Source organism: Rattus norvegicus, chromosome 1 (genome assembly GCF_021556685.1).
Source record: "Rattus norvegicus strain SHRSP/BbbUtx chromosome 1, alternate assembly SHRSP_T2T, whole genome shotgun sequence".
Taxonomy (NCBI): Eukaryota; Metazoa; Chordata; class Mammalia; order Rodentia; family Muridae; genus Rattus; species Rattus norvegicus.
This window is the reverse complement of record NC_141534.1, coordinates 150,874,541-150,888,209: the sequence shown is the minus strand read 5'-3', so window position 1 is coordinate 150,888,209 and position 13,669 is coordinate 150,874,541. Positions and strand designations below refer to the sequence as shown.

Below are 13,669 nucleotides of genomic sequence, written 5' to 3'. Positions count from 1 at the left end.
CTGGCTTATCCTGCCTGTGGGATGGGTATGTCTTACAGAGGGTCACATAGCTGGTTAAAGCCTGCCCAAAAACGTGGATGCAGAGTCCTATGCTCCCTGTTACATTATGTTTCTGTACATTTGCTACAAACATCTTGCCCTGAGGAAGGCCTGTAGGAATCATGAGCTCTGCCTTCTCTCCGGAAGAGGAAAGGATCCTCCCTTGCCCACACTTCAAGAAAAAATCCCTTATAGTCTCTCACAGAAATGTTTTGGTAACAAGCTTAGATCTCTCCTTTATGTGTCGCAGCTGCACAAGAAATCCAAGCATCCAGTTTTTCAGAACCTAAGCAGTTAACGCTGGAAATTTTGCTGCAAATAAATTGATCAGTATGCAAGACAGTTGTCACGGCTGAATCATGGTCCACAGTTAAGGTAAACAGATCTGTGATGACATTTTCTGAGCAGAATACAAATGCAGTGCGTTTGCTCCCAGAGGTGTCTGACATTTTTTTCTACTCGGGCAGCATATCCTCCTAAGAAGGTGTTGTTCACAAGGAAGAAAGGTCTTTGTTCAACCCTCTGAGAAGGTAGGGCATTTGATGTGCTATCTGTGACGAGTGTCGCTCTGGGAAAGATGGGTGTGGAGGGAACATTTCCTTTTCCTAGCTGCCTCCTTCCTCTTCTCCCATCCATGGAGAGAGCCTTTTGGCTTTTTATTTATTTCAATGATCGTGAAAATATTCCATGTGTTTGTACTGTGAAAGTTTGCATGTGATTAGTTTTCTCCATGTGAGGATCAAGGGTTGTTTTCTCCTAGGTGGGTTTCCACGAAATCAGTGAGGAGGAAAACAGAATGTCGGTTTTTATTTCTTGCTCTTGCTTTCATCTTAATACTCTCAAGTTTCACATTTTCCCAGGCTATTCCTGCCTGCTCTGCTTTATAGGAATCCAACCCAGCATGGCTGGATCTGGAATGGGGAATAGTCTGTGGCTGGATGCTGCGCCATGGGCCAGATATACTGTGCGTGTTGTGAAGCCTGAATCACTCTTAGTCTGGGCTGATGTTCTCGTGTGTGCACAGCCCGGTCGCAGCACCATCCAGGAGCGGGCAAGCAGGTGTTTCCTGGGGGATCCTTGCAGGTGGGGTTGAACTTGTGGGGTGCTGATATTTGTTCCTGTCTTGGTCGTCAGTTATGATGAGTAACCCTGAGCACAGGTCGTTAGGAAGGATTCACACTGAACATGGGGGATAACTGAATCAACTGAGAGTAGCACTTGGGCTCAAAGGTTTCCAGAAAGTTTCATTGACTGAAAGTAAACAAGTAGGTGTATCCTTCCAAGGTGGTTGAAATGGGGTGTGCTTGGACATTATGAAGCCATCAAAGGGCTGCATTCAGGAGAGAAGTTCCCTGCTGCACTTCTGTGGTCAATAAATAGGCTATCCCCGGGGAGCCTCCTTCAGGAAGCTTCTGGGACCTTCCCTGGCATCACCAGAGCACAGGGCTACCTCTCTCACTGCCAGCAACATTCAATGTGAAATGCCCAGCCAGCTTCATGCTTAGTCGTGATTGGGTCTTTAAAAATCTCTAGCTGCCATTTGGCTTGTAGCACAGCCTGTGGCTCAAAATAGGTTTTTGCAAATGGTGCTTATGTTCTAAGCAGACAGCAACCTGAGCAAAGGAAGGATATCTGGTTAGTTTGGTTTCTTAGCTAGAGTGTGGATGGAGAGACTGAGAGAGCAGTGCCTGATTCTGCAGGACTTGTGCTCCTCTTAGTTGACAGGCATAAGAAGCTGTGGATGTGATATTCTTTGCAACAGGTCTTAGCACAAGCTGCTGTGACATAGTTCATAAGCTTGCAACCAGCCCAGCCGTGGTTTTCTTCCTCCCGTAGAATCCTCTGCCCATTCAGTGTAGGAGGATCAGGTGACCGAGGCTTTTTTGGGTTTTCCCTTTTTGAGTCTTGAGGCTGACACACAATTATTTTGAGACAGTGACATCATCCTTTCTCTTTGAGGCTCTGTCAACCCAGCCCTGGTCTCTCACCTGGACTGTTGTGACCTTCATTCTCTTTCAGGAGGATTACAGGTAGAATGGGACCATATCTATTCTGAGGAGGGAGGGGCTGGTTGGAAACAGGCCTCCTTGAGACTTGGTACTGAAGCTGAACCTAAATGACCAGGGGGTTAAACGGGTGAAGAGGAGGATGAGAGCTATTCTCATCCAAGGACATAGTGTATGCAATGGTCCTGGGGTGGAAGGGAAAGAGTCTGGTACAAGGAGGGACAGGGAAATGTGGCTAGAACCAGAATGATGGACAGGAGAGGGGGCAGCAGCCTGACCATGCAGGAACAATTTGGTGATAGCAGGGACTCCACACAGAGGTAAGAACAAAGAGAAGTTGGGAATGAGGGTGGAGTGAATGGCCTTATCTGACATGGCTGAGTAGGTACAGGTAGGAGGCCCAGGGCAGAGCAGAGTCAGGGGTGTTACCAGCCAGGCGAGCAGCAGAAGTAGAGAGACTCATCACAGGGACAGCAGGCTTGCGGCAGGGTTTGAGGATCTGCAGAGGTGGTGTTGATGTAGCACACTGGCAGGAGGAGGTCAGTGAGGGAAAATGCACAAAAGAAGAGCCTGGGATGCCCTGGGGTCCTGGTGAAGAGCAGTGGCTGATGCAGGAGGGTCATAAAGTGAGTGGCTAGGGCTATGGTTCCTAAGAATCAGGATGGATGCGTGAGTAAGGCAGGAACCTTTCCCACAGAGAGGGTAGGGACAGGAGCATCACTATTGGCCATAGCCAATATGACCCCAGGTCTGGTGGGAGAGGCCAAATTTGAGTACAGAAGAAGCTCAAGTGAGTGGGAGGAGTAGAGAGGCAGCCATATGTAGGAGCTTTGCCCCTGCTTTAAACTTTTACATGCACAATGGAAAATCCTACATGTATTTTAATGTGGTTTGCATTTGACCTGTGGAGTTGTTATCAAAAATACATTTGAGTTCCTGTGCCACAGACTCTGTCCTTGCCGAATGTGGCAAACCCTCATCTGTATGTGTGAGGCTCATCCCTGCCTTGCTGACGCTTGACCAGCTTCTGTTTGACATGACTATAGCAAATGGGAGTTGAGAGCAGAATGGAAGATGAACTCAGAATTTCTGGGTTCCCTCACCAGCATGCATCAACCCTCTGAAGGAAGTACAGAACTGTGGGAACGTGGTCAAAGCCAGGGGCCATGTTTCTGACCTGTGCGAAAGTGAGAACAGGTACCCTGTTAGTGAGGGAGAAACTGTGAGCATGCCAGGCTCAAGGCAAGGTGCATGGTATCGTGTGTGTGTGTGTGTGTGTGTGTGTGTGTGTGTGTGTGTGTGTGCATACACATTCACAGGCTCACACGAGCGTGCATGTCTCCCATTAGCATCCTCCTTGATCCTGAAACTAGTTGTTTGTGTGCACCTGCGTGTTGTGTAGGGAGTATATAAGTGTGCTATGAATGTTCGCTTAAATGTGTGTAAAACTCTGAGGAGAGATGAGGAGAGTGGTGCTGATGCATGAAATGGGGGTTAGCCACTTCACACAGCTCTACTGGAGAGATACAGTACCTGGTCTGCTGGATCTCCCCAAGTCTCCCAGGCTCACACAAAAGCAGACCCATAAATGGAACTCTCCAGCTCAACTTAGGAAGAAGCCCATCTCAGGCAGCCCTCGTGCTTTGGTGACGTCAGTGCCAGCGGGCATGTTGGAAAGAACAAGGGTCCTGCAATGTAATCTTCCCTGTACACCTGTGAGACAGGGCCAGAAAGACAAAATCATAGATGTGCATGGAAGAATCTCCTGGTAAGATAATTGTGTTTGTTAACACTTAGGTGTGTGTTTAGCTGAATAAATGTACTCCATAGCAGGTGCCATCTGAGTGCTGTGCCCATACATCGGCATCTCTGAAACTCATAACCTCAGGACACATGCACCATTATTCTCTTGCATACACGCACACACATACACACACACACACACACACACACACACACACACACACACACACACACACTTGCACAGAGCTGTGTTGAAAGATACTCTTTTCCTGGGGGGAATAATAACAACAATAACAATAACAACAACAACAACAATAATAATAGAGATGGGAACTTTCATACATGATTTTCTGTCCTCATGACTCCATGATGTAGGTATTTGCCTGACTGTATAGATGAGGCCTCTGAATCTTGGAGGGTTATAACTTCCCATGACTCCTCAGTTCAATTGAGTGACCCCAAACATTGTCTGTTTGCCACACAACTTCCACTGTGCTTATGGCTTAGAAACTCAGTGTCGGTTCATCTCTTGGAGTAGCAAGGGTGGTGCTGTCAGAGCACCCCACTTCGGCCTGGGCACCCTGAGGACAACAGCGCTATACTGAATGGCTAAAACCTAAGCAGGCTCTGCCATTCACTAGCTCTGTGGCCTGGCACCCACCTCTCCCTGCTGAGTTCTCCTGTCTGCAACAAGGGATGCCTTTGTTGCTACTTCATGGGTGGATGGAAGTCAAGTTCATGACAGGAAGGTGGCAGGGTTCCAGGAAGACAATATTCAATGCAAACCTTGAGCAAGATTCTGTCATTGTTCATCACTGGACATGCCTGGTAGAAAAGGCTGCCTTCCTCTCCCTCTGTCTTATGCATGCATTGTTCAAGTTCACTGACTATACAGTCCTATTGTGTGTTCCTCATGAAAGTTTTAAAATATGCTATTGTTTGTGACATTCAATTAACACATCATTAAACTAATATTAAAATAGCACACAGCAATGGGGGATGGCTCAGTAGCTAAAGTATTTGCTATGCAAGCATGGGAGCCTGAGTTCAGATCCCCAGAACTACCCATGTAAAAAGTCAGGTACATACCATCACCACCACCACCACACCATTACCACCACCACCATCACCGCCATCACTATCACCACCATACACCATCACCATCATCACCACTATCACCACCACTACTACCACATACCAGGCACCACACACCTTCCCAGTGCTAAGACTTTCGTGTGGGTCCCAGTTACTTTAGTATCTCCATTCATGCTGCTGCACTGTCTTCTAGAAAGGTGGTCTTCATGGACCGCAGTTGCAGAGTTCAGCAGTGGCTGCACTGTCTCCCTGGCTCTGAGGGGTGACTTCTTTCCAAACAGTGCCGTCACCAATGTCCCTTTTCCCTATCTCAGAATGAAGTTAAGATTGTCCCATGGGGTGACTCCACTGATGGTTGTTTGGGCATCTTGGCTGTATTTGGTACCGTGCCCTGGCTCAGACCATCTTCTGGAAGGATCCTGGACTCTTTGCCTGCTCATTCATCAGTTAAAGGAAACAACTGGCAGTTGGAGAAGCAGGCAAACCTTTCTGGTGGAGGTGCCAGCAGATCACATGGGTGTGCAAGGCAGAGGAGAGAGAGCTGCCTTCTATCTTGTGAGAATCTATTAAAGATACCTCCTAAAAACAACATTGAAAACACTTAACCTTTAACACGAATGCTAGCCTCAGGACTACATCTTCCATTGGTTTATTTAATATCTAGACCTGTGTTTCGGTTACTAACATGATGACACTGGATAAACAGAATTTTTCCTTAATTAAATTGTGAGAAGTAGACACGGGAGCACATTTCCTCTGACGTCACACAGAATACCTGTCTTAATCCAGCACCTCATCCCATGTAAATCCAGGCACCAAGCTAAGCTGTTTACCATCTCAGAGTTCACGACTTTAGTTGTTCTTTGAATGTTTCTTTTCCCACACATTGTGTTAGGCTCTTTACATACATTGTTCCTAATTTTAAAAAACGACTTGACAAGATAAGCATTTCGAGTATTTCATCTGTAGTACCATGACCAATAGTGGCCTGGTCACTCTGGTAGTTCACACCTATTTGAGCAGCTATTTGGAACTGTTGGACTGCAAAACCATTTGGTCTTCCTCTTAGCCTCTTGTAGGCCATCGTTACAAAAATGGGAGGAGCTAGAGAGCAGAACAGAGCAGAGGGGAGAATAAAGAGGGAGAGAGAGAGGGAGGGAGGGAGGGATCAATCCTTGGGTGATTGCTGCATAGGATGGGCATGCATTGGCCAACACAACATTTGTGCAAAGCCACCTCATTGTCTTTGCCTTGTGTCCCTTTATCTGTCTGGAGATAGGAATGGATCTTCAAAATTATCCCCCCCTCTGTCTTGTCCCCCTGAGAGAACTTTTACTTTCTGCAATTTGGGTCACAATTGGCACTTTTGTTTTCCTAAAATAACCTTCAGTGGTTATCATTTTGCTATACCAGTGCCACATTCCTCCCGCTCTGAGCTGGAAGTGACTGGCCCAGGAAAGCAGAGGACCTTTCAAGGTTTGCAAATGACGGTCAAGATCAATTTTACTCTGATGTTTCCTTTACTCACAGGCCTTGAGGTTGTTGGCTTTAAAGTGCTGAAACTAATGTTGCATGGAGCACTAGCATAGCAGGCAATAAACGCTAAGTCTCCAGAATCCTAGGCATTTATTATCTACTGGGTTAATCAAAGTGAAAGTAACTTCTTCACCTAGAATTCCTCAGTGTGTGTGCAATGGGCATTGACAGTTTAATAAAGGAGATCGATGCTCAGCTTTCCCTAGCACGTTTCCCCTGGAGCCCTTTATCCTGGGAACTTGTAAGGGATCATGACTCTGGAGACCTTGCTTTAGAATCTTGCGTCCCACCGGTTGGTTCACTTTGTCTGCTCTAGACAGCCCTGGCCCCCAGCTTTGGAACTCAACAGAAGCTGTAAGCATCAGACATGATTTCAGAAACATATATATCTTATCTGAAGCAGGCTGTAAGTGGCTTGTCAGGGCAGCACTGGCAATGCTACCTCACAGTCACAAACCCAGTAAAGGCCCAAGTGAGGGCTGTTCCCATGTACTTCCCAATGTGTGCACTCAAGACCATGACAGTCCTCAAAGCCTTGTGAACATAACAAACGGAGGGGCTGATTTTAGATTTTTCAGTATTAGCGGATTTCAAGAATTTTGAGTGGAATGGCTCAAATGTGTTGTTTAGCCTATGGGATAGCTGTCATATAACTTCCTAGTTTCTATAGGAAAAAACAGTGATAACTCTCAGAAAAGGTGCAGTGGTGGCCTCAGTGGCCATTCCTTCTGTCCTTAGAGTAGCTCCATGCACACTGTATCCCAGCTGTCCCACTGAAGCATCTTTATAGACTGCTGAGCCCAGTAAGGCCCCAGAAAGGACTGAGCCAAGAAGAATGAACACAGCAGCAGGACAGTGAGCAGCATTTGCGAAGCTGCTCCAAGAGTTAGCTTTTCTTTCTTTCTTCTTTCTTTCCTTTCTTCCTTTCTTCCTTCCTTCCTTCCTTCCTTCCTTCCTTCCTTTCTTTCTTTCCTTCTTTTTTTCTCTTCTTCCCCTTCTTCCTCACTCTCCTCCTTCTCCTCCTCTTCCTCCTCCTCCTCTTCTTGGTAATGCAAACACCAAAGAAAGCTTGCTTTCTTCAGATACAGCAGAGAAACTCAAAAATATGAAGCATGTGTTAGAGATGGTCCTGTGCGGAGCACCATGTAAACATTGTTCACACTCTGAGTAATTCCTTAGCTAAGCTGTGCTCACAGGGAGAAAGGACATTATAAACATAAATCTTACAAACCAGACAGGCTCCCTTTTCCTGTGGAGGAGCAAATGCTAAATCATGTTTGAAATCTGAGTCATTTTAAAAGCTGTAGCAACAGCTATTGAGCTTAAGGGTGTAGCAGAAAAGGCCTCTCTTCCTCTAGTCCAGGTCGGTGAATTTGCTTTGTATGTGAGGTAAAAAAGAGAGAACCTGTGCTCTGGGGACAGTGCTGAACAGGGGACCATGCTCAAGGGCCAAAAACCAGGTCCACAAAGGCTGGGACAGAGGCAAGGGCCAGGCAGCTTGGAAAAGGCTCCTGGTCTGACTGGCAAGGGCAGAGTCTGATGTTGCCTTTACAGAGTTAGGGTCACAGCGGGTAGATAATCTCTACACATTTTTCCCACTGAGGAGACAGACAAGACAGTAGGCTCAAGCCCTCAATCTTCACGAAGGTAAGCCTCCACTTCCTGGTCATCTTCCCTGTCACCAGCTTCCTGTGTTTTCTAGTACAGCTCTTCACCAAGCTTGGTTTCTGCTTTCCAGGATTGCTGGTGTACCCACTGCACCTCCAGCTTCACCAACTGGGTTTATCTTGACAGGGAATGGAGCAGTACAGGGCGCTGACAGCCTAGAAGGGGCAAAAAGAAACTTTTTGACAGGGTGGATTGATTTGAAATCAAGGCTGTTAAAAGAGATTCCAGAAATGTCTGACTTATTAGAAACAATGTAGAATAGGGAAAAAAATTTAGTCCCATCTGTTGCCCAACATTCTCTTCCTTTAAATTAGTATTTGTTCCTGGAAAATCTTGTCTAGAGATACCTGGGAGCCTCAGCCTGAGGCGACCTTATGAGGCCTAAATGAGAACCTCTTGATGCCCCAGAATGTATGGGATCTTGCAGGGAGCCAGGGTTTCTGAGGCAACACGGAGGGTGGTGGACTAGGCTGGGTATGGAAGCAAAGGTGGAGGTCAGTGGGTACTGCTACAGGCCAATTACTTTAGAGACTTAACTTAATCCTGGGCACTATGGTTGGTGCCAGTTGTAGCTGTTTCTCAGGCTTTCCCCTCTACCTAGACAGCCCACCTGCAGCCAGGCGACAAGGACACCTGAGTCCCTTAACTGCTTCAAGGCTGTACTCATGTTTCTAACTACTGCCCAGAGGTGGAAGATTGGAAAGCCCAGACAGCCCAGGGCTGGCCCAGTTAAGTGACTGGCAGTCCACTGCTCCAGGTCCTTGGGCTGCCTCCCAGGTGGGCTTTCTCAGGGCACTGTGATAGTTTGATAGTTTCCTTGCTTGTTACTAATTTCTTTTCTGTCCTTAACAACATTTCTTGTTTCTGTTGACTTCCAGAAATGGCTTCAGACATACCTGGATCTGTGACCTTGCCTGTTGCCCCCATGGCGGCCACGGGACAGGTGAGAATGGCAGGGGCCATGCCTGCCCGAGGAGGAAAGCGGCGATCCGGGTAAGCAGACCTAGCATTTTCAGGAACTTAGTAAAAGTTGAGCAATGCTCTTGACCTGTTAGAAAAGAATTGTTTTTCCCCCTCCAGGAGAGTAAAAGCTCAGCAGTTTGCATCCTGTTTAGATTTTGCAAGATTCCTAAATATGCACATGATTTGCTTCTGAGTGCTCGGTTTCCTGGCACCCAGCTGGGGGTTTCTGTTTGCTTGCCCTTGCAGTTACGTTGCCTGCCGGCAGTGGGATCCTGCTGGGCCTCGCTTGTGCTGACTCCCCAAAGGGAGGAGTCCCCTCTTAACTGCTTGAACATTCCAGCCTCATTTGGCAGATCCAGCCCCAGGGACTGTAAATGTAAACTGGGGCCCTCTAACCTTCCCTCCAGTGCTCATCTTCCCTAGGAATATGCAGGAATTCTTTTTAACAGGACTCAGCACCTGAAGGCCAGCCAGATGTGTTCAACGCTGCTCAGGCAATAAAGTGAATAAGTATTGCCCACTATACTGGACCTGATAGGTCGCAGACCAGTTTTGAGCCGATGAACCCAAACCTGGCACCTTCTTGTGGTGAATGGTATCAGCATCTACACTCAGGACCCCAGATCAAACCAACCAGAGTCCTTCAGGAAGGCATAACTGATATCTTCCAGCTCGGTATATTACTCAACCCTGTTTCCCATTGGTCCTTTTCCCCCCTCATTTTCAGTGAAGTAGTTAATAAATAAAAGGAGCAATCCCAGGAGGTTGCTCACGTTCTGAGCACACAGTCTGCCCACGGCTGCAGCTATCCAGTGAGAACAGAACACCTTCCATAGTCCCAAGACTGCAGGCTCCACCCATGTTGAAAAGGTCCAGCATTTTAATCCCAAGAGCCTCTTCCAAACCTTCTGATTCTTAAAAAGGCACAAAGGCAAGGAGACCGGTGCACACCAGGGTCTGGAGTGGAGTGGGGACAGGGAGTGGGGACAGGATGCAGCAGCACACTATTATGATGCCATCTTATGGTAAGCTCAGACTGCTTTGTGTACTGGTGTCTCTGGAAAGGATCCTGGACGGTGTATGGTTACTGTACGGAGGCCTAGGGCTGACAGTCTCAGCCGGCTGGTGAGTCCTGTGCACTCTCTGAAGAAGTCAGTGCTCTGCTGCTGCTGCTGGGTCCCCTCAGTGGGTGCCACAAATACCTGCCTGCCGGGTAAAGGCTGCGGCTTGCTTCTGGGCTGCCTGCACAGCTGCCTGGTATCTGAGCCATTGTTCTCGCTAACTGTGGACAAATTCTGCACTCTGGATTGCCAAAAGAATGTATATAGTGGTAAAACATCTATTTTTTTTCAATTTAAAAAATCCAAAATATTTCAAATGTTACTCCCTTAACTCACATTCTTTAAAGAGAAACCCCATTGTTCGCCCTTGTCTGTTTCTAGAAGATACCAGACTAGGCTCTGCAATGAATACCCTATGTTGGTTCAAGCCTAGGCAAAAATGCTTTGCCCCAACCCATGCTGAGGACCCATGGGCCTTCCTTGTGCTGGGGTGAGGTCATCTGTGAGCCTGCTTCCTCATGGTTTGGGCTAGTGTGCACCCCAGCAGTTTTCCAACTTGGCCTGCAGGGTCCTGACCCAATCCTGGAGTACAGTTCCTGCTTTCTGCATTGCACTTAAGATAATTTGATCTAGGACTCAGTTCCATATCTGAAGAATTCCCCACAGCTGTCCTGTCCTGTAGTTTTAGTTCCTGTTCTATTGCTGTGATACGCCGTGAGCAAGGCAACTTAGAGAACAACGGGTCTATTTGAGGGGTGAGAGTCCATCATCACCATGCTGGGAAATTATGACAGTGGACAGACATTGCCACAAGAGCAGCAGAGAGCTCACATCTTTTTTTTTTTTTTTTTTTTTTTTTGGAACTGGGGACCGAACCCAGGGCCTTGCGCTTGCTAGGCAAGTGCTCTACCACTGAGCCAAATCCCCAACCCGAGAGCTCACTTCTTAAACTGCAAACAAGAAGCAGAGAGTGGACTGAGAATGGCATGTGGCCCTTGAAACCTCAAAGCTGCCCCTGGTAACACATGGCCATACCTCCTAAGCCTACTCAAAAATGGCCACCAACTGGGGACCAAGTGTTCAAATGTATGAGACTGTGGGGAACATAGCATCTCAATCAAACCAACCCTCACACACACACACACACACACACACACACACACACACACACACACACACACACACACACAGACAGACAGACACAGAGAGAGAGACAGACAATACCATGTCCACCAGGGCACTAGAAGCTAGTGTGTGCCCTGGGCAGGCTGGCACTTGGGCTTGGGTTCGGTTCCACATACAGCTGAAGAAGAGGAAGCACCTTATCAAGAAGGAAACGGAGTTGAAGGTAGGCGGGCAGTGGCCTCTGACACCCTGCCACAAGGTGAGACTGAGGCTCTCTGGAGGCAGATCAGTGAGTTGGATCTTCGCCAGGAAGCCTTGGTCATCTTCCTCGGAACCTGTGTGCTGCCTGTCTTTTCCTCCTGTCAGACGATGGGAATCAAACCCCATGACTTAGAGACTCACCCAGGGTTAAGAAGGGAACCACCTCTTTTGCAAACCTGTTTCCCTAGTGAGTCTTGGGGCTTTTTTACCTCTGGCATTTTTTACATCTTTTCATGAAATTCTCACATTGGCATCAAAAGGCTGATAGCTCCATCAGGGCCTTGCGCTTATGGCTGGCGTTGACTGTTGTTTGCTGTCACTGTCACCAGCATGGTGTCTCCAACTGTTCCTTCTGTTAACATTGGGAGACGTGCTTTGAAGAGACTCACAGGAGGGACGCGGAAGAAGATGGGGTATGAGGGAGAAAAACCAGCACTGGTGTGCCCTACCCACCTTTTCAGTCTCCCCTCTCTCACCTGACAGTCATTCTCACAGAGCCAAGTGTTCCAAGTGCTCAGGACAGTCACCCACCCCTCGCTAGTGCTTCACAGCCTCGCAGAGCTGGCCACACTGCCTCTTGAGGACTTGGGGTCCTCCTGGATGTGTGCCTGACTTAGTGCTGTGAGTCCTTCCTGGCTGGGCTTTCTTCCCACTTCACTCTGAGCATCTCAGCAGGGTGCTGCTCTCCTGCTGGCAACTGGGACGAGGGGTGAAGGTTCAGAAGCTTTAGATTCTTTGCAAAGTAGCTCCACATGTGTGGGAGAAATGAGCTGAAGCAAGTTACCTGACATACATTCTTGTCGTGACCTCCCCAAGCTCAGCAAGACAGGGAGACTCCCACGGGACAAACGGGCACAAGCAGTGATTTTAACCTCATGGAGAAGTGGCAGTGATGAGAAGCTGAAGCTTGCCATCCGGGTGGGGTGGAGGCTGCAGATGGTGATGGTCAGGAATGTATCAGTTCCTGCCACTGCCTTGTATCCGGGACTGAGCTTCTAAAACACCATCATTGAGGGGAAAATCCCAGCACTCGGTAGATGGAGTCAGGAGACTCCGGAGTTCAAGACCAGCCTGGGCTACATAGTGTGACCCTGCTTAAAAATTAAAGGCAAGAGAAAGAAAGAAGGGTGGGGTGAGTGAGAGAGAGAGAGAGAGAGAGAGAGAGAGAGAGAGAGAGAGAGAGGGAGGGGGCGGGGATGTCTCTGTAAGCGAGCGTTCCTGGCTTTAACTGTGCAATGTCAACCAGCAGAGCCAGGCTCTGAAGTGGAAATGTTTTCGGACATGTTGCCACTGCTCTGTTCTAGGGAGCTGTGGCCAGGACAGGAGTGCTCCTACGTAGCCACTGCTGAGCAAACTTGAAAAGTGAATGCTTTGTGCAAACTCAAATTTGATGCTGCACTCTGTCATTCTTAAACAGCACTGCTTGGGAGACTCCCCTCACTTCTTTCTCACTTAAGTCAGGCTTGCAAATGCCTATCCGAGCTTCTTGTTCAGGCTCCCTGACAACTAGCATCCGCGAACTAGGATCAACTGTGTGTTAGCCCACTGTCTGAGACTCACTGGTTCACTGTGCCGAGGTTTGTTTTGTTTTTCTTTTTTAGAGTGAATACAATAGGACTTAAAGTCACGTTTTGATTTATCTTATTATCCAGATATTTCAGAATAATAGAGAAACATAAAATCCATAAAACAAAAGATGATTTACGTGTTATACTTCTCATAGCAGAAGAAACAAGCTCCAGTTTATCATAGTCGTATTTAAAGCTGGTTAACATGGTGGCAGGGACCTGAACACAACCCCGTGTGTGTGTGTGTGTGTGTGTGTGTGTGTGTGTATGTGTGTGTGTGTGTGTGTGTGTGTGTGTATGTGTGTGTGTGTGTGTGTGTGTGTGTGTGTGTTTATACTGTTCTTCTCCATATGTATGATTGAATGCACACTCAGAGGTGTTGGGTATAGTTTCTCTCCATGTTACATGTGTATGATTGCACATGTTCACAGGTAGGAATGCTAGTTTCTTGACTTTTAATTTTTCATACACGTATCATGGCTCCAAGTTTTCGATAGACTCCAGTAGGCTCAGGTTCCAGACCATCTTTTTCTTTTACCTGCTTCTGGCCTGATCCAAACCTCACCGGGCCAAACCGAAACCCTTCAGTACATCACTCAGTTCC

At 47.6% G+C, this 13,669-nt stretch overlaps 1 protein-coding gene across 11 annotated transcripts in view; it reads left to right on the top strand.

Annotated features, from left to right (window-relative positions):
- Positions 1 to 13,669, top strand: part of Arnt2 (aryl hydrocarbon receptor nuclear translocator 2) — a 161,807-nt gene that overhangs the window by 36,571 nt on the left and 111,567 nt on the right. For 7 of the 11 annotated variants that reach the window (XR_015667084.1, NM_012781.4, XM_087629815.1 and 4 more), the window contains 1 exon segment: positions 8,966 to 9,080. Coding sequence is in view for 10 of the 11 variants with exons in the window: in NM_012781.4 (NP_036913.3) it covers positions 8,966 to 9,080 (115 nt within the window). In the remaining variant the exon portion in view is untranslated. 11 annotated transcript variants of the gene reach the window in all.